Below are 21,091 nucleotides of genomic sequence, written 5' to 3' on the forward strand. Positions count from 1 at the left end.
GTGCAAATGTACAGCAAATTCAAGCAGACGCTGGATGTAGTATTGTACACTGATTACCAGATGTTGTCCAAGTTCCACTAATTTTTATAAAACAATAATTCAAGATAATGAGAGGCATAGATAGTTAGTTGATAGCCAGAAACTATTTCCCAGGGCAGAAATGGCTAACACGAGGGGTCATAGTTTTAAGATAATAAAATGTGAGGCTGGATGAACACAGCAGGCCAAGCAGCATCTCAGGAGCACAAAAGCTGACGTTTCGGGCCTAGACCCTTCATCAGAGAGGGGGATGGGGAGAGGGAACTGGAATAAATAGGGAGAGAGGGGGAGGCGGACCGAAGACGGAGAGAAAAGAAGACAGGTGGAGAGGAGAGTATAGGTGGGGGGTAGGGAGGGGATAGGTCAGTCCAGGGAAGACGGACAGGTGAAGGAGGTGGGATGAGGTTAGTAGGTAGACGGGGGTGCGGCTTGGGGTGGGAGGAAGGGATGGGTGAGAGGAAGAACCGGTTAGGGAGGCAGAGACAGGTTGGACTGGTTTTGGGATGCAGTCGGTGGGGGGGAGGGGGGGGGGAAGAGCTGGGCTGGTTGTGTGGTGCAGTGGGGGGAGGGGACGAACTGGGCTGGTTTAGGGATGCAGTAGGGGAAGGGGAGATTTTGAAACTGGTGAAGTCCACATTGATATCAAGATAATAAAATGTGAGGCTGGATGAACACAGCAGGCCAAGCAGCATCTCAGGAGCACACATTGATACCATATGGCTGCAGGGTTCCCAGGCGGAATATGAGTTGCTGTTCCTGCAACCTTCGGGTGGCATCATTGTGGCAGTGCAGGAGGCCCATGATGGACATGTCATCTAGAGAATGGGAGGGGGAGTGGAAATGGTTTGCGACTGGGAGGTGCAGTTGTTTGTTGCGAACTGAGCGGAGGTGTTCTGCAAAGCGGTCCCCAAGCCTCCAATCCTCCCTCACCCCTATCCCAGGCCCCAAGATGACATTCCACATTAAGCAGAGGTTCACCTGCACATCTGCCAATGTGGTATACTACATCCACTGTACCCGCTGCGGCTTCCTCTACATTGGGGAAACCAAGCGGAGGCTTGGGGACCGCTTTGCAGAACACCTCCGCTCAGTTCGCAACAAACAACTGCACCTCCCAGTCGCAAACCATTTCCACTCCCCCTCCCATTCTCTAGATGACATGTCCATCATGGGCCTCCTGCACTGCCACAATGATGCCACCCGAAGGTTGCAGGAACAGCAACTCATATTCCGCCTGGGAACCCTGCAGCCATATGGTATCAATGTGGACTTCACCAGTTTCAAAATCTCCCCTTCCCCTACTGCATCCCTAAACCAGCCCAGTTCGTCCCCTCCCCCCACTGCACCACACAACCAGCTCAGCTCTTTCCCCCCACCCACTGCATCCCAAAACCAGTCCAACCTGTCTCTGCCTCCCTAACCGGTTCTTCCTCTCACCCATCCCTTCCTCCCACCCCAAGCCGCACCCCCATCTACCTACTAACCTCATCCCACCTCCTTCACCTGTCCGTCTTCCCTGGACTGACCTATCCCCTCCCTACCTCCCCACCTATACTCTCTCCACCTATCTTCTTTTCTTTCCATCTTCGGTCCGCCTCCCCCTCTCTCCCTATTTATTCCAGTCCCCTCTCCCCATCCCCCTCTCTGATGAAGGGTCTAGGCCCGAAACGTCAGCTTTTGTGCTCCTGAAATGCTGCTTGGCCTGCTGTGTTCATCCAGCCTCACATTTTATTATCTTAGAATTCTCCAGCATCTGCAGTTCCCATTATCTCGGGTCATAGTTTTAAGCTGGTTGGAGGAAAGTATAGAGGGGATGTCAGAGGCGGGTTCTTTACACAGAGTTGTGAGAGCATGGAATGCGTTGCCAGCAGCAGTTGTGGAAGCAAGGTCATTGGGGACATTTAAGAGACTGCCTGACATGCATATAGTCACAGAAATTTGAGGGTGCATACATGAGGATCAATGGTTGGCACAACATCATGGGCTGAAGGGCCTGTTCTGTGCTGTACTGTTCGATGTTCTAATACTTTAATTTGATTGATTAAAGTGATAACAATGTTATGTTCTGTTCACACCAGTTTCTCACACCTTGCTTCCTGTCCTGTGCCATCATCAGTTTGGACTTTCAAAAATGTGCTATGTAAAAGATTCAAAAACTTAAACGTGTAAGGGCATGTCTTGTTAACAGTAGATGACACTGGATTTGTTCCTACAACAACTCATGGCCAACAGATTTAAATTGTATGGATTGTTTCCACTAGGACATGCTTGTGAACTTTGTTTACATTTACTGATGCTCAGCAGATATAAATACACTGCTACACCATTTAACCCATTCCTAACAATAATAGGTGAAATGACCTACATGAGAACAGATCTTGGTTGTGTTCCAGGTTTAATGTAACTACAAAGTAGCATTTAGTTTTCAAATGTATCCATGATGTCAGAAAATAATTTCAAATTTTATTTCAGGTAATATTTATTGAGCAATGAAACTTTTGGCTGGAGTTTTCCCTCCGTAGTGTAGCATGAATAATGGCAAGGAAAGTGGGTAAAACAGTAAGAGTGAGAAAATCTGATTGTTGACATTGAGAAACATTTTTTTTGATTTATCCTTTGAAGCTTAAATGATTTTAGAATCTTACACTGAGCGGTATCAAATGTATTATTATTACTTTTTCATCTTATTCAAGCCCCAACCCTCCTCACTTATACACCACTTCTAATTCTCCTCTCCTTCACTAAGATACTAGACAGTGCAAATTCTCAACAAGCAAATAAGAACCAGTACTGAGTATTGGCAATTAGCGCAATGCTTGTCCCAGATGTCTCCAACTGTTCCTTCAGAACAAAATCTGTGCATACTCCAAGGCCACCCAACCTCCTCATCCTTTGTCCATGAAAGTCGACACTGGCAAACTACCAGCCTCATCACATCATGGCTGCTTTGGTCCATCTCCAACATCACTTTGGCCCATCAACACTTCACTTTGGAGCTCAGGGCATCCAACGACTTGCATGCTTCTTCCAGGTTGCGTTTTGCACAGAGCCATGGATACATCTCATGCAAATACACAGGAAAGCATCTGAGTGCACTTAGCTCGCTCAGTTATGGCATTTTCACTATACTGCTAACCCTGAGACTGCCAGCCTCTCTGTACTTCGCATCGCTTTCTTAAGGCACACTCACTGGCTTCAGTGTTGACCTTTGTCAGCCTCTGGCTTACATTCATTTTTATTGCTGACAGAGAGACAGGCTGCTTGTGATAGTGAGAGTGCTGAATAATCGAAAAATAAGGGGAAAATAAAGGGTGGATACATCAGTAGGAAGAAGTACGGTGCTCCTCTGCACTAGCGCAGATACCTGCATGTCTGGGTCCCTGTTGGCCAGGCAGTAAGCTTTTCTTTTCTAATGGGCTATATGTTGAACGTTAAACCTGTACTACTGTACGAGGGCCCCCTCGGTCTTGCAGCTGGGATTTGAAAATGTCACCAGAGGTGTGAAAGCCACCAATTCCTAACAGTGATGAGAATCTCCCTCTGTCCAGCTGTGCAATTTTCCCGAGAAAAGGTGCCCAAGACACTCGTTGCATAGTTAATGAGATGAGAAGTGGAAGATTGCAGCAGAAAAGTCAGTCCAATTCATGGCACACAAAGCACTGTGAATCTCACTTGACAAAACATTAACTGCAATTGGGAAAAGTTCACCCTCTATTTTTTCAAATGCATATTTAGGATACAAAAACTTCACTCAGTCAAATGGATCACTGGTTCAGAAGACAGACTACATGTCTTTATGGGTAGAATCCTTTTCGAATTGTTAGGGTAAGGAAGGCTGTCCTTAAAAGTTCGATCTAAACTATACTGCCTCTAAGGAGGTAGTGCTGGGCAAGCTAATGGAGCTAAAGGTAGATAAGTCTCCTGGCCCTGATGAAATGCATCCCACTGAATGCAGTAGACTAGATTTTTGGAACTGCAGGTGAAGTGTTGCACATATTCACGTATTCCCCTCCCCTCCCTTGTCTGCCTTCCTCAGAGACCGTTCCCTCCAGGACACCCTGGTCCACACCCCCTTCACCACCAACACCTCCCCATAGGCCTACGGCACCTTCCCCTGTAACTGGTGAAGGTGCAACACCTGCCCATTTATCTCCTTCCTCCCCACTATCCAAGAGTCCAAACATACCTTCCAGGTGAAGCAACAATTCACCTGTACTTCCAAGAATCTAATCTACTGCATTCATTGCTCACAACGTGGTCTCCTCTACATTGGGGAAACAAAGCGTAGACTTGGTGACCGCTTCGCAGAACACCTGCGTTCTGCTCGTAAAATTGACCCTGAACTATCTGTTGCCTGCCACTTCAACGCAGCACCCTGCTCTCTGGCCAATATCTGTGTCTCCGGCTTGCTACAGTATTTCAGTGAAGCCCAACGCAAGATAGAGGAACAACACCTCATTTTCCACTTGGGGAGCCTACAGCCCTTGGGACTCATTATTGAGTTCAATAACTTTAGGGCCTAAACTCTCCCACGTTCCAGCCCCCACCCCACACACCAGGCCTTATTACCACATAGCCTGCCATTACACACCCCCTGTTGTTTGTCACTAACAGTCCCCATTAACAACTATTCACCCTACAAGCCCGATCGTTAGCAACTCCTTTGTCCGTCCAACTGTCTTTCTCTTTGGGCTCCATCTTATCATTTACTCCCTAAACCACCGACCTCCCTATTTCCTGCATATAAACTGACGTTTTCTCAGCCACCATCCATTCTGAGGAAGGATCACCGGACCCGAAATGTTAACTCCGTTTTCACCTCCACAGATGCTGCCAGATCTGCTGAGCTTTTCCAGAAACTTTGTTTTCGTTCTAAATCATCTAAGTGTGGTGTGCCAAATTTGGCAGATGACACTAAGATGAGTGGTACAGCAAAGTGTGCAGAAGACACAAAGTCTGCAGAGGTATATAGATAGTCTAAGCGAGTGGGCAAAGGTCTGGCAGATGGGGTACAATGTTGACAAGTGTAGGGTCATCCATTTTGGTAGAAATAACAGCAAAATGGACTACGTTTTAAATGGTAAAAAATTGCAGCATGCTGCTGTGCAGAGGGACTTGTGTGTCTTTGTGCATGAATTGCTAAACGTAGGATTGCAAGTGCAGCAGGTAATTAAACAGGCAAATGGAATTTTGTCTGTCATTGCTTGAGGGATGGAGTTTAAAAACAGGGAGGCTATGCTGCAGCTGTATAGGGTCCTGGTGAGACCACACCTGGAGTACTGTGTGCAGTTTTGGTCTCCTTACTTGAGAAGGGATATACTAGCACTGGAAGGGGTGCAGAGCAGATTTACTTGGTTGATTCCAGAGTTCAGTGGGTTGGATTATGAAGACAGATGGAGTAGGCTGGGATTATACTCACGGAATTCAGAAGAATGAGGGGAGATCTTATAGAAACATTTAAGATTATGAAGGGAATAGATAAGGTGGAGGCAGGGAGATTGTTTCCACTAGCAGGTGAAACTAGGACTAGGGGGCATAGCCTCAAAATAAAGGGGGGCAGATGTAGGACTGACGTCAGGAGGAACTTCTTCACACAAAGGGTCGTGAATCTGTGAAATTCCCTGCCCAGTGAAGCGGTTGAAGCTACTGCGCCGAATGTGTTTAAGGCAAGGCTAGAAAAATGTTTGAACTGTAAAGGAATTATGGGATATGGTGTGCGGGCAGGTAAGTGGAGCTGAGTCTCAAAAAGATCAGCCATGATCTTATTGAATGGTGGGGCAGGCTCGAGGGGCCAGATGGTCTACTCCTGCTCCTAGTTCTTATGTACACTGCTTTCATTCTTTTCCAATTATGAAATACAGATGCATTTTAATGCTACAATTCCAGATTGTTGCAAGAGAGCTTGGAGTTCATTGATGGATATATTATTTATTCATGGATATGAATTGAAAAGACAGTAACCTGAAATTAAACAGTACTATCTGTCTAAAACATACTTCGAGGATTTGAAGTATCAATCACTTTTATCATTATCTGGTTTGCAGCTAATTAAATATATTCTCAAAGGGGCATGCAATCCCAATCTAGCAGAGGACTATCCAGGTGAAGAATACACAAGTCGACGCTAGTGGGTCACTTTTAAGCCATTTATGTTGTGTACATTTACACTGTTTAAGAAAGCCTTCAGAAGTACTCTCAAATAGCCAACAATCATTTTCTATCCATATGAAGAATACTGTTATAAAACACTGTCAACAATTACTTACGTTCCACTTTGAAGCTTTCCATCTTCTAGAAAAATGACCCATATCTGATGAGTTCCGGCCATTGCAATAAACAGAAGACTATCTTTGGTACTGTCTGCAAAAGGAGAGTTTAAATAATTAGAAGAATAACAGACGATCTCTTTTAAATATATAATAATCTCAAAGTACTGACAGGGTAGATCCTGAGAGGACTCCCCTGCCTACACCCTCCACTCCAGCTACAGTTTAGGACAAGGCATCACAGGACTGAGTTTGAGATGAAGCCAGACGATGCTGCAGACTTTAAAAATGGTAGGTAGGTCCCAGATATGGAAAGTTGCTCTCATTTCCAACAGATCTCATTTTTACTGGTGAGGGAAGACAGCGGTATATGATTCAAACAGGAAGGAAATTTAAACTCACTGTAGCCCTTTAGATGTAACACTTGATCAAACAGAGCACATTTTGGCAGTACCAGAGGTATTACCTCAGTGTTGGAATAAAACAATTTACGGAATAAAGAACTTCCTTTGAAGGGCAGATAAAGTCTGCCATGATCCGAAGTTTGTTTTAAAAAAAATCTCATGTTTCTCAAACATGAAGAGTAATATATTAGGTATGGACAACTGGGATCAAGTGAATCTTTTGAACAGTATAAGGGGTGTAAAACCATTCTTAACAGGGAAATCAGATGGGCAAAAAGGGGATGTGAGATTGCTTTGACAGATAAGGTCAAGCATAATCCAAAGAGGTTCTACTGGTACATTATGAGCAAAAGAGCAACTAGGGAGACAATAGGGAACCGTAAAAATCAATAAGGTCATCTATGTGTGGAAATACAGGAGATGGGAGAAATACCAAATGGATGTTTTGCATCAACTTTTACAGTGGCAAATAATTGGAGGCTGGGTTACTTGGGGAAATAAATACTGATGTCTTAAAAACAGTCCACATTACAGAAGAGGTGGTAATGGAAGTCTTGAAAAAACATAAAAGTGGTTAAATCTCCAGTACCAGAGCAAGTGAATCCCAGGACATTGTGGGATGTCAGGCAAGAAATCATAGGGCCTTCAGCAGATATATTTGTAATATCTACAGGCACAGGAGAGGTGCTGGAGGAGTGAAGGGCGGCTAATGTTATAGCTTTATTTCAAGAAATGCTGTAAGGAAAACCCTGTGAAGTACAGACTGGAGTGTCTGTTTTTAGTGTTGGGTACACTGTTGGAGGGGATTCTAACAGATAGGTTGATGGCCCCCACTGGAGGGCTTGGGGCTGGATTTGAGAGGCTGAGTAGAACTTGAAAGGAAAAAATGTGATTTTGGCAGAAAAGTCATCTCCAATTGGCATAAGGGTCCTGCACAGGGAGTTTTCTACCCACCTTGATACCATTCCACACAATTAAAGCTACAGTTACTGTTCTGGTAACAGGGATGGGAGGAGACCCTGAAATGGTTCTCCATTAAATTTCACACAGGTTGAGGCTGGGTGAATAAATGGCAGGAAGTACACACACTGGATTTTATGAACACCACCTTCAAAACTGCTGCGAAAACATGGAAAAGTCAGTCTGGTATCTTTTTTCCTTTCAACGCCTCAGACAATGAAATTGAAAAGCAATGATAAAACTGCAGTTGGTATATCTTGCTTACGGCTTTGTTCATGTTTCACCATGTAATGGAAAAAAAAACAACTCCTATTACAACACTCATTCTCCAAACCATGGCAAGAAGAAAAAATAAATTTACTGTTTTAACAGGAAGCACATGTCTGATGGAGGGAATACTTTCAACACAAAGCAATTCTTATTTAAATGTGCTACATTTAAAAGCTGTTTGTTGGAAGAAATTCACAATTGCTCACCTTTCAACCCTCTGCATGTTGATTTTAGCTATCAATTCATTTATGCTGATGACAGCATAACACTGATTGATAGATCTGGGGGTTGGCATAATCTCTTAACTTGAATATTAACTGGAAATACCACTTACGTAAAATAAAGGCTGCAGCAAAGATGTGTTCACAAAGATTGCAAAAATAGATATTGGTAAAGGGAGACTAAGTGGCCTGGGTAAATCATTTTTCTGGAGGAGTGAAGGTTCCTCAGTTTTAAACATTTAATCTTGAATAATTTTGCAGTCTTTGCCTCAATAGTGGCCTCTTTGAGATCCGAGTTTCAATTAGGAGCAATTATTCCGAATATCAATTTAGAATTTGACTTTCAAAAGTTTTCCTTTTTACTGATCGGCCGTTACGTGAAATACCATTTCAGATTGGTTTAGAATATTTCAATCCTTAAAACTTCCCAAATTCTCTTGAAATTGGATGTTTGAACTTAGGTTTGCAGTATTGGCTTATTGCATCTGTTATAATTGTTGATTAAGGGTGACATGACTAGCACCGCTGTCTGTCTAACATGGTGAATAATGTCGTTAACAACATATATATACACACCAAAACATTACCTAATAGAACATACTCTGGAGCAAAGGGAACTTCACCGGGCAGGTGTAGGAAAGATGTTTCCTCATGGGGTTAACAGATCCTTTGGTCCAACTCATCCAGGCCAACCAGGTTTCCCAAACTAAACTCACCCCTTTTGCCTGCTTTTGGCCTATATCCATCCAAACTTTTCCTATTCACGTACCTGTCCAAATGTATTTTAAATGTGCTAATTGTACCTGCACGTACCACTTCCTCTAGCAGTTCATTCCACATACAAACAACCCTTTGTGTGAAAAAGATGCCCTTCAGGTCCTGTTTAAATCTTTCTCCACTCACCTTAAAATTATGCCCTCTAGTTTTGACCTGCTCTCTTCTAGAGGAAATAGTTTTGCTATTCACTTTATCTTTGCTCCTCATGATTTTGTCGACCTCTATAAGGTCAACCCTCAACCTCCAAATTCCAGGGAAAAAAATGTCCCAGTCTATCCAGCCTCTATTTATAACTCAAACCGTCAGTGCCAAAAACATCCTTGTAAATCTTTTCTACACTCTTTCCAATTTAATAATACGTTCCTATAGCAGGGCAACTGGAACTGTAAACATTAACCAAAAGTAGCCCAACCAACATTCTATACAGTTGCAATACAATGTCCCAACTCCCATACTCAAAGCTCTAACGAACAAAAGTGAGCACACTATCTTAGTCATCACTGTTTACCAGTGATGTGACTTTCAAGGAACTACGTACCTGAAACCATAAGTCTCTCTGTTTGGTCATTCTACCTGCCCGTAATAATATGCCACCTTCTACTGTGAGCTGGTCTCTCCAGGTCCAAAAAGGTTTTGATTCTACTTGTTACAGCCCTTCCGTTTTCCCTCATCACCACCAGTTATTTCAGTTTTGAACGGACTAGATCTTTGTGCGAACAAAGTTGATATTGTCAGCTGTGACCGTGAGCGTGTCCCAAAATTTTAATATAATTACAGACTCATCCATTCCTTAATGTGTGAAGGTTTCTGTCTTACCCTCTGGGTGATAAAGTTTTTCCTCACATCTCCTCTAAACCTTCTGCCCCTTGCCTTAAATCTATGCTCCTAATCATTGAATTTTCCACCTACAGGGAAAGACTTTTTTCCTGTCTACCCTATCTATGCCTCATGTGGGTGGATCTGGAACAAGAGGTGGTGGTAGAAACAGTTATGATAGCAATGTTAAGAAGTATTTAGACACACACGAGAAAGACAGGGAATAGAAAGATATAAATTAATTTAGATTGGTTGGCACAGACATGGTGGGCCTAAAGGCCTGTTTCTGTACAGTACTGTTCTATGTCCAAAATAATGTTTTCCTCTTACAGATAACAATCACATAATCATGCACTTAGATTGGGCTTCGAGGAGATTATCGGTTGCCACGAGGGAAATGTTTCAAACACGAAATTTTAGCATTACAAATGTGAAATATACAATACACATTTTGAAAGCATCAGGTGTTGCCTTTGACCAATCTTCAAGATAAACATTTGTAAAATGATTCAAACTTCAGTAATTTAGTTTTCAATAATATAAGAATTCCTGTACCAAGTTGCAGAAGTTTAACATTCATTTTATTCCAAAAATCTGGACTAATTATTAAAATAACAAGGTAAAAAGTAAGTTTAATTGTTGAACTGTTAGTCAACGTATTGCATGATGCTAACTCTCTTGCATGTTTGTAAATTCAGCAAGTAAAGGGGATTAAAGATGAAATCACAAAGTTTTCTTCAGATCTACATAACAAATAAGCAGTTTTTGAAAATATTGAATGTAAATCAATTGAACGTGAAAATATTAGAACTCTAAAGCTTATAAAATTAAATTTAATGCAAACACTTGTTTCTGCAGCTTAATTCAACCAAGAAATCAGTGTGTCTCACATCAAGAGTCAGACGCAACATCCACTTAAAAATTAAATGAGTGTACAGGTCTCACTAGATTTGTCCTGTTATCTCTGCAGACAGAACCAAGTAGCAACAGTTTAATATCTAATGAATTAATCCATTAAAAATACACATGACTGGCTTTGAACTGTTTACTCAGTAAACAGTTAGTTGATCATATCTCACCAAGTTTATTATTTAAACTATAATTAAGTATTTGCAACACAAGTTCTTTCAGATAAATATGCCTGCAATTGTGAGGCGGGGTCCAAAAACATATGTAAAAAATAGGGGCTAGTCAAGGCTGTTTGTTCCTTTGAGCCTCCTCCACCATTCAACATGATCATGACCTCTAAACTACATCTTCTGCCACTGTGCCATTATGCTTTAATTACCTTAATTCTCTTACCAGAAATTCAGTAACCTCTTAAATTATTTATCATATCTCCTGGAATGTTCAATACATTTCCTCATATTAAATGTAAGAATCCGTTGCAGTTTATCTTGAAATGTTTTGAAGTATTGTTTTCAAAAGCTAAAGGGTACACCTAGAAGTAGCAGTCTGAAGGTAGAGTTGTGATCTATACTTACAATTTATCCTACAAGAAAACAGTTCTACATAAAGCACATAAATGAGAAAAAAAAATAATTGTACCATGTATATGTACATACATAGAATTATGTGTATTGAAGTTAAGGCTTTTGGGAATACATCAATTTTTAAAATGGTGTGATAATCTCCACCGTTCCTGTGCACTTTCTGTCTAAGTGAACATTTGTCTGAGTAAAAAATAATCTTTATTTCTGAACCAGAGGCTTCCAAAATTGTATAAATCACTGGTAAATATTCATGAACCAGTAAGATTAGAAAGAGACTAAGAAATTGAAGACTACCTAAGAAACAAACAGATCCTATGATGTCTAATGAAAGGTAATTGCAATATTTAAAATACATTTAAGACAGGTACATGAATAGGAAAGATTTAGAGAGACATTGGCCAAATATAGGCATGTGTAACTAGTTCAGTTTGGGCAACTTGGTTGGCATAGATGAGTCTGTATTCATTCTGTATGACTCTACGACCCTGTAAGAGGAAACCTTTGCTAGCTTGTAATGGCTCCTTTTAATCAACATTTTAGCTTTGATTTTTATCCAAAATCCTCCTTTTAGCAAACATTCCAACAACTTCAATGACTTTTAGTGCTCAGCTCAGAGGCATAAATGATGTGGCATAAAACGTTATTTTTAATTTGTACAAACTCCATCCATATCAATGTTCAATTACTGTGGCTTTGCTGCTAAAAACTAGTAAAGCTCTTCAAATGGATCAAATAGCTTTTCTGACAGACCAAAACATTCCAGATTAGCAATGAAAATCTTACATTTTAGACTAGTTCAACACATTTATCTTGACTGTTGAATATTTTTTAAAAAATAGTATATCATCATAAATTGGGGACCATTATTAATTGTTTTAATATATTAGCAGTTGGCAAACATTATTACCATTCAAATTAATTTGCTGTGCACCAACTGAGGTGTTGACATCCTTCCAAATATGTTCTACCTGAAAACACTGACAATACATGAGCTGAGGCACAGCCATTATTTGATCACTTTCCTGCTTTTATCCCTCTTTCTTAATAAGATATTTTTACAGAATGTTGATATTACTGCTAGACCAGCAATGTTTTGCCCATGAAAAGAGGATGGTGAACTGTGTTTTTGAATCATAACAGCCTATTAGGAAAGGGGTTCCAAGATTTCAAGAAACAATACTGTAGTTCCAAAGTAGGATGATCTATGGCTTGGAGGAGAACTTTGATATGATGATGCATCTTCTGACACACTACTGCCACTCTATCGGTGTGGTGTAAATGCTGAAGGTGGTGGATGGGTTCAATCATGTGGGTTAGTCAGTAAGATATAGAAACAGAAGGAGGTCATTTCATCCCTTTTCCCTGTAATCAGCAAGGGATTTGAGGGTTAATAATGTCACTCAGCCCCGAATTTAGTTACAATTCAGCATTGACAGGCCTTTGCAGTAAAGAATGCAACAGATTCAACAGCCTCAGAGACGAAGTTTTTCTGATCTGTGTCTTAATTGCACAATCCCTTATCCTGAGATTTTGACATATGGTTCCAGAGTCTCCCACAAGGGGAAACAACCTTCCACATGTACCCTTTAAAATCTCCTCAGAATCTTGTATTTGTCAATAAAGGTAGCCCATTTATTCTTCTGAAGTTGAGTACAGGCCCAATCTACTCAACCTCTCCCCTGAAAACAGTGCCTCCATACCTGGTATCAGCACTGTCAACTTTTTTTGGACTGCCTCCAATGGCAATATATCTTTCCTCGGGTAAGGACCCAAAAATTATTCACAGTATTCCAACTGTGGTTTGAATCTACAGTTTTAGCAAAAACTCCCTGTTTTTATTCTCCATTCTTTTTGAATTAAAGGTCAACATTCCATTGCCTTATTACCTGCTGAGCCTGAATGCTCAGTTTTTGTAATTCACTGATGAGGATACCCAAATTCCTCTGTCCTGTACCTTTCTGTAGTCTTTCTCTGCTTTAAAAAAAATTCAGCTCCTCTACACTTCCTAGCAATATGCATAACCTCAAACTTCCCTGCATTATATTCCATCTGCCAAGTTTCTGCTCACTAAACCTGTTTATCTCCCTCTGCAGACTCTTTGTGTGATCCTCACGACTTGCCTTCTTCCCTATGCCTTGTCCTTGATGAAGTCAAGCTTTCGAGTGTTGGAGCTGCACTTTTCCAGACAGGTGGAGAATTCTCCATCACATTTCTGGCTTGTGCCTTGTTGGTGACAGACAGGCTTTGGGAATAAACAAGTGAATTACTCGTCACAGAATTCCCAAACTTAGCCAAGGATCCTATATACATTTTATTTTTCAAAACTGTTTTTTCAACACATGATTCCATAAATCTTTGAAGGTGGCAGGACATCTCCTACATGCTGAAGTTAATGTCCAGCTATTTAATAATTTTTGTTATTTTCTCAGACTGTAACTTGTGAAAAAATACATTCATTTCTATTTTTGTAAAACATGACCGTACCAAATTTCTTTGCAATTACAGCTAAAAACAACTTCTACCCAATAAGTTTAACAATGTAAACAACATTTTCAGTTAAGCAATTTTCGAAATTGAGGTACTGAGTGCACTTTCAAAGGAAAGTCAAGATGTTGTAAAATTTAATTGAAAACATTTGTTTCAGCAAAAATAATGAACATCTATGCGAACAGCTCAATTGTTAACTTTTGAATGGGTTTAGTTCTCAGGTTTAAACAGAATAAAGTGATTAAATACATTTATAATATGACATTGAATCCAAGAGAATGGGATTAAACAATAGATTGAAAAATGTGTATAATATTTAAATGCTATTATAAAGTGAATTCTTTTAATTTTATGTTATTTTCCAATGCAGCACAACCATGTTCCACCTATAACCTAGGGAATTAGATGATTTTTTTCATATTCAAAAAATTACCAGCAGTTACCAAAAAAATTGTGACAGTGCAAATTTGTTTCTATATTTATAATGAAAATAACCAAAGACACACAAACTCTTCAATCACCATGGTGGTATCTCTGATGGCCTGGAATGTTTACTTCTCACAGCCACTGATTAAATGTGGAATCTAGCTGGTCAGGCGTAAGTGAAAAATAATAATGATCATGTAACATGCTACTATGATCATTCTTAAAGGCACTTTGCCATTGGCATTTTTCTGGTAAATATTGATGATACCCATGCATTTTCATATTGCATTTACTTCATTTTTGGAAGATCTCCAACTATACAATTATGTATACTGTTTATTCATAGTTAGCTTACATTTACAAAGAATCTTTGAGCTGTAAAACAGTATGACGACATATCTCTGATTATGATTATTGATACTGATACAAATAAATATCATGTGATTAATTCAGAATCATGTAACATTAAAAAATTAACCTTAAGCACGTAGGTTAAATCATGTTAAAAAGAACTTTTGAATGCATTTTGCAGAGCAAGATTGTTTCCACTTTTCCTTTTATCTGCGTCATCTCAAGAAGTACTCTGCAGTTGTCACCACGTCAACTGAAAGCTCACATTTGTCCATGTGAATTTGAAACCTACGATATTATGGTTTACTTGAACTTCATCTAGCTTTAGGATTGTATTTACAACTATAATGATAGAAATAGAAATTTGAATTAAAATGTATAACTTTCCCACTTCTGAATTGTGCATAAATCACCTGAAAATTTATGAAAGCAAACAGTTAAGAAAGGACTGGCTAGCTAACTGGACAAGTCAGGGTTTCTGACTTGGATAAGACAGTTTGAAATGATTCAAACACAAATTCCAAGTATAAACTTGGAATCAAATTAACTTTAAAAAGCTAAAAGCTTTTTCTCTTATGCAAGTTTAAAAACAACATCAAGCCTAATAAAGCACAGATTCATGATCTTAGTTCTAAGAAGGAATATTTATGTGGCTGTTTAAAATCAAACTTCTATTTAAATTTCAAGTTATTAATATTGGGCTGACATTGCTTAAAATTATATATTTCTGCAGAACAAATTTAAGACCAGATTTAATGTTCAAAACAAGTGCAAGATAAAATGAAGGAATCACAAATCAGAATTCAATACTGGTTCAACACAGCACATTACAAACATCAGAGGAAATTAAACTCAAGCAGAGTATATACATGCACTGAAGCATTATTCCTAGTCTACACCCTTCACACTTCTGAAAGCGCATTATCCTAATCACTATGACCTTCTACAGGGTCAGCAGCAGAGCTCCATCAGAGGCACAATGCAAGAGTGTTTCCAGAATTAAACCTGCATTTTTAAAATACTTACGACAAACTGCAGCTCTTAGCAGACTTCGAGGGATCACATTTTCAAACAATATTTCAGCACACTTTGTTTTAACTGGCACCCTCAATAAATTATACACTTCAAATACTGGAATTTTATCGTATTATTGTGATCTTTATGATGTTCAAGTACGTTGAAGATGTGGGCGAGGAGGTTCTCTGCCAGTAAATTTTATTTCAGGCAAAATTGCATTGTTATTTATGAAATTTATGTAAATAAAGTATAACAGTGATGCATATATTCCCAGCATTACATTTCTGTTACTTAGTGTGTGTTTTTAGATTGATTATGTGGACTTCTTGATCAACCAGAACATTTGATCAACTGGCATATTCTTGGTCCCATACGTGCTGATTAATAAAAAAAGTTTGCTATAAAAACATCCATTACGTACTGAGCAATTTCCGAGCATTTAGGGAAAATTTAGAGAAATTAAAAGTTGTACTTGGTTAGCTTTCAGGTTCCAGATACAAACCTTTGCCTTCACCTGAATTTGCATCCAAGCCCACAATATTATTCAACATGCCAAGTACTTTACAACAGCTTCCTCTTAGAATACAAACAAGTACTTCAAAATACCACTTAATACTGATGCATGCAAGATATGGAGATAAATTAGTGCTCAGATGTAAACAGTAAATAGCCTGTCATGGATAATAAACAAGGAGGGAACATTCAGTCTTTTGATCTTTGCAGACAACTTTGTTCTTGCTCAATCAAGTGGCTTATCATGGGCATTAACAAAGGTAGTTAATCCCTATCTGGTAGTTGTGTAAAGAAATCAGGAAGTTACAAGAAGATTTTGTGATGTCACAAATGAAAATGAACTGGATAAACGCAGCAAGAACAAAACGTTATTGCGCATGCAAAATTGATCAAAGACAGTTACAATTCACAGAAAAAAAACTATTGTGTTGTATAAATCTTCCTTCACTGCCTGTACAATATGACCCCATTTTCTAGAAACATCTTAACAACTTCATAAGGTAGTATTATGCAAAATTTATTTATCCAACACATAAATGCCTCACATTCTTATAAGGAAGTAACAACCTTACCAAAGGTGCCAAAAGCTAGATCCCATGGTGAACTGATTGATTGTTCCAGCCCTGTCCTACCACCTTCATGGTCAGTTCCCTGAACTCCTGTTCCTGCTATTGTGCTTACCGTTTCTGATGTAAGGTCAATCTAAACACAAGAAGAGACAGTGTCTGTCAAAATATATTTAAGATATTCTTTTTTAAAAATCAATTTCTGATAGTTACTCAAGTTACCTTACTTGCATTTCAACTGTTCTCAAAAAAGAGAGAATTAGATGTAGTATTGTCGCACAAGTCAGCTATCTGTTCACTTGCTGGTTGCCCAAATTCATTTGAAGACTTCAGAACAGCTTTCAGTTCCTATAATGTAAGCTTTTTTTTTTGGGTCCAGTTCAAGACATCAGTTGAAGTCCATTTACACTGGGCAGACTTCTCTCACACAGAAGACCATAACTGGAGCAGGTTAACAGTCTGCCTAAACAAGTTCTTAGAACAAAACTCTCACAAGACAGAATCCATTGTATCCGAGTACAATTTTAAATTGTGTAATTACATGTAAAATGGGATAAATTTTAAAGCATAAATCAAATTTACTCTGAAATTTTGTGATAAACAATGACTTTAAGGCAAAGCTACCATTTTCAACAGAAACAAATTCACATAATATCTACGAGATAGGTTTTTGGAACGATTTATGGTAGACCCCACGATGGAACAGGCAATTCGGATTTGGTGCTGTGTAATGAGGCAGACTTGATTGGGAATCTTAAGGTGAAGGAACCCCTTGGGGACAGTGACCATAATAAGAGAGAATTCACTTTACAGTTTGAGATGGAGAAGGTGAAATCAGATAAACAGTATTACAATTGAGTAAAGGGAATTACACTCACATCTACTCCTTAACTCTCCTGAAGTTTGGTATGCTGCTGCCGTCTTGGACTGCAAAAACTGACGCTAAGTACCTATCCAGTTCCTCTGCCATTTCTTTGTTTCCCCCATTGCTACTTCTCTAGCTCCATTTCCCAGCTGTGCTGTGTCCATTCTTGCCTCTCTCTACATTTTCAATATCTAAAAAAAGTCACACTATCTTCTTTTATATTACTTTCTAGCCTCATATTTTACTTTCTACTCTCATCTTGTATCTTAATCTTGCATAATTATCCATCTGCCAGAAATGCAGACTATAGCAAAAGGAGTTGAAAGATGCACCCAGTTGAGCTAATTAGTTAACAGAAAAGTGCCTATTAATTACTTACTTCTGCCAGTCTCTGGGAAATTAAACTCTTCCGAAAAGTTATGTCTCGGGAAGGATCATGACAATCCTCCAGACAATCCTGTTTCAGGTGTTCAAACTACTCATTTCCTTAAGCTGAGTCATGTGTAGCTAGATATTAAACATTTCTAACTCTGGCCCCTTGTGAATCCATTACATAATTGCTCTACCATCGGGAGTCATGCCTTCAATTGCCTAAACTCTGGTATTCCCTTTCTAAACCTCTTCTTTAAGATTTGCTCAAAACCTACCTCTTTGACCAAGCGTTTGCTCATTTGTGCTTGTATTTCATGTGGTTGCTCAAATTTTGCTTCATAGCTCATGATGTTTTATTGTATTAAAGGTGCTATGTTAATGCAGTGTGTTAATGTAATTGCACCATACACCAATGAGTTATTTTTAGGTTGCAAACCAAAACAGTTAAAATATATAGGATAACAAAGTGTGAAGCTGGATGAACACAGCAGGCCAAGCAGCATCTTAGGAGCACAAAAGCTGACATTTCAGGCCTAGACCCTTTATCAGAGAGGGGATGGGGAGCGTGTTGTGAAATAAATAGGGAGAGAGGGGGAGGCAGACTGAAGATGGATGGAGGAGATGATAAGTGGAGAGGAGAGTATAGGTGGGGAGGTAGGGAGGGGATAGGTCAGGCCGGGGAGGACCGTCAGGTCAAGGGGGCGGGATGAGGTTAGTAGGTAGGAAATGGAGGTGCGGCTGGACGTGGGAGGAGGGGATAGGTGAGAGGAAGAACAGGTTAGGGAGGCGGGGATGAACTGGGCTGGTTTTGGGATGCAGTGGCACAATGATGCCACCCGAAGGTTGCAGGAACAGCAACTCATATTCTGCTTGGCAACGCTGCAGCCCAAATGTGGATTTCACAAGCTTCAAAATCTCCCCTTCCCCCAATGCATCCCAAAACCAGCCCAGCTCGTCCCCGCCTCTCTAACCTGTTCTTCCTTTCACCTATCCCCTCCTCCCACCTCAAGCCGCACCTCCATTTCCTACCTACTAACCTGGTCCTGCCTCCTTGACCTGTCCGTCCTCCCCGGACTGACCTATCCCCTCCCTACCTATACTCTCCTCTCGACCTATCTTCTCTTCTATCCATCTTTGGTCCGCCTCCCCCTCTCTCCCTATTTATTTCAGAACCCTCTCCCCATTCCTCTCTCTGATGAAGGGTCGAGGCCCGAAACGTCAGCTTTTGTGCTCCTGAGATGCTGCTTGGCCTGCTGTGTTCATCCAGTTCCACACTTTATTATCTTGGATTCTCCAGCATCTGCAGTTCCCATCATCTGAGTTAAAATAGTTTATCTAATGCAAAGGAGTGTCAGTTTTTTTCTTTCTCCCTTATTTGATAAAGCCAAGATTACACAAAGCAGTAGAACGGATCCACAAACTGCCAATATGACACAAAACTGTAATCTCAAGTTATACAGTGAAAATAAATAAACCAAAGTAACAGGCACTTCATGGAAATAGTACTTCATAAACTTCCAGCATCTGCTATAGCACAACTTATTGGTCATTACAGACAGCTATTTCCATACCTTTCTTATTGCATGGTTCTCGGTGTCTGCCACATAGATGATATCACCCTTTATCAATACTCCTTGAGGAGAATTAAAACTAGCTTCAAAAATGCTCCCATCTTTCCATCCGCTCTTTGGTCCTAGATTTAAAAAAAAACACCTTAACAGCATCAAACTGCACCATCAAAATATCAGAAGTGCTGGGAAAAATGTTAAATAGATGCACACAAAAGTGTACCCCTTAGAAAATCTGGGAAGACGTGTTTTGTGGAACACAGAAATGGCAAAAGGAGTTAAACAGAAATTTTGCACCAGTCTTTAGGGTGGACAATACTTTGAACATTTCATTATTACTAAAGAATACGAGGGAGGAATTAAGTACAATCACCAGTACTAAAGAAGTAATAATAGACAAATTAGTGGGGCTAAAGGCTGATAATTCCCCTGGCCTGGACGGCCTGCATCCAAGGATCCTAAAAGAAGTAGCTACAAAGTGGATGGACTGGTTGTAATTTTCCAAAAAATCCTTGAATTTTGGAGAAGTACCATAGGATTGGAAAACTACTAATTTGACATGCTGATTCAAAAAGGGAGGGAGGCAAATAGCAGGTAACTATAAGTCGATTAGCTTAACATGTATTGTTGGAAAAGTACTGGAATCAAATATTAAGAAAGTAGTAACAAAACATTTGGAAAATCATAATCTAATCAAGCAGAGTCAGCAGTGCTTCATAAAAAGAAATCATATCTGACTAACTTATTGGAGTTTTAGAGAGGAACCAGTAGAAACATTATATTTGGACTTCCAGAAAACATTTTTAAAAAAATCACAAAGGTTAAGTCACAAGAACACATGGTGTTGGAGGTAGTACATTGAATGGAAAGAGAATTGGCTCATGGATTGGTTATTTTTTAGGTTGGCGACCTGTGACCACTGGGGTTCCAGAGGGAACAGAGCTTGGACCGCAACTATTTACAATATGTGTTAATGACTTGGAGGAAGAAAGTGAATGTGCTATAGCCAAACTTGCAGACAGTCCCAACGGTATATCACTGTACAGGTACACTTGGACGCCATGGTGGCTCAGTCATTAGTACTTCTGCCTCACAGCACCAGGGACCCAGGTTTGATTGCATCCTTGGATGACTGTCTGTGTGGAATTTGCAGGTGTTTCTTAGATCTGTGTGGGTTTCCACCAGATTTCCTCCCACAATCCAGGTGATGCGCATGGGAAATGCAGCTTGAAGGTACATGCGTGCGCGTGTGTTGGGGGGGCGGGGTAGCCCGGTCTGGGTGGTATGCTTTTTGGAAGGTTGGGGCAGACTCGATGGCCTGAAAGGCCTCTTTCCACTCTGTTCTGTGATTCTACAGGTGCAGCAGGTAATCAGGAAGGCTAACGGAATGTCGGCCCTTATTTCAAGTGTAACAGTACAGAAGAAAAACTGTAGTGGCTGGAAGAGCTCAGCAGGTCTGGCAGCATCTATGAACAGAAATCAAAGTTAACGTTTCAGGTCCTGTGTTCCTTCCTAAGAACTCCGAGGAAGGGTCACCAGACTCAAATCATTAACTTTGATTTCTCTTCACAGATATTGCCACACCTGATGAGCTTTTCCGGCAATTTCTGTTTTTGTTACCGATCTACAGCATCCTCAGTTCTTTAGGTTTTTAACAACAGTAGGGAAGTCTTGCTGCAA

At 40.1% G+C, this 21,091-nt stretch overlaps 1 protein-coding gene across 1 annotated transcript in view; it reads right to left on the bottom strand.

Moving 5' to 3' along the window:
* Positions 1-21,091, bottom strand: part of nhlrc2 (NHL repeat containing 2) — a 114,653-nt gene that overhangs the window by 60,820 nt on the left and 32,742 nt on the right. Inside the window, exons 4-6 of the mRNA XM_059653039.1 lie at positions 19,415-19,536; positions 16,613-16,742; positions 6,306-6,399 (exon numbers count right to left, since the gene is read on the bottom strand). Coding sequence (XP_059509022.1) covers positions 6,306-6,399; positions 16,613-16,742; positions 19,415-19,536 — 346 coding nt within the window. The remainder of the gene's footprint in view (positions 1-6,305; positions 6,400-16,612; positions 16,743-19,414; positions 19,537-21,091) is intronic.

The sequence above is a fragment of the Stegostoma tigrinum genome, chromosome 20 (genome assembly GCF_030684315.1).
Source record: "Stegostoma tigrinum isolate sSteTig4 chromosome 20, sSteTig4.hap1, whole genome shotgun sequence".
NCBI classification, from domain to species: Eukaryota; Metazoa; Chordata; class Chondrichthyes; order Orectolobiformes; family Stegostomatidae; genus Stegostoma; species Stegostoma tigrinum.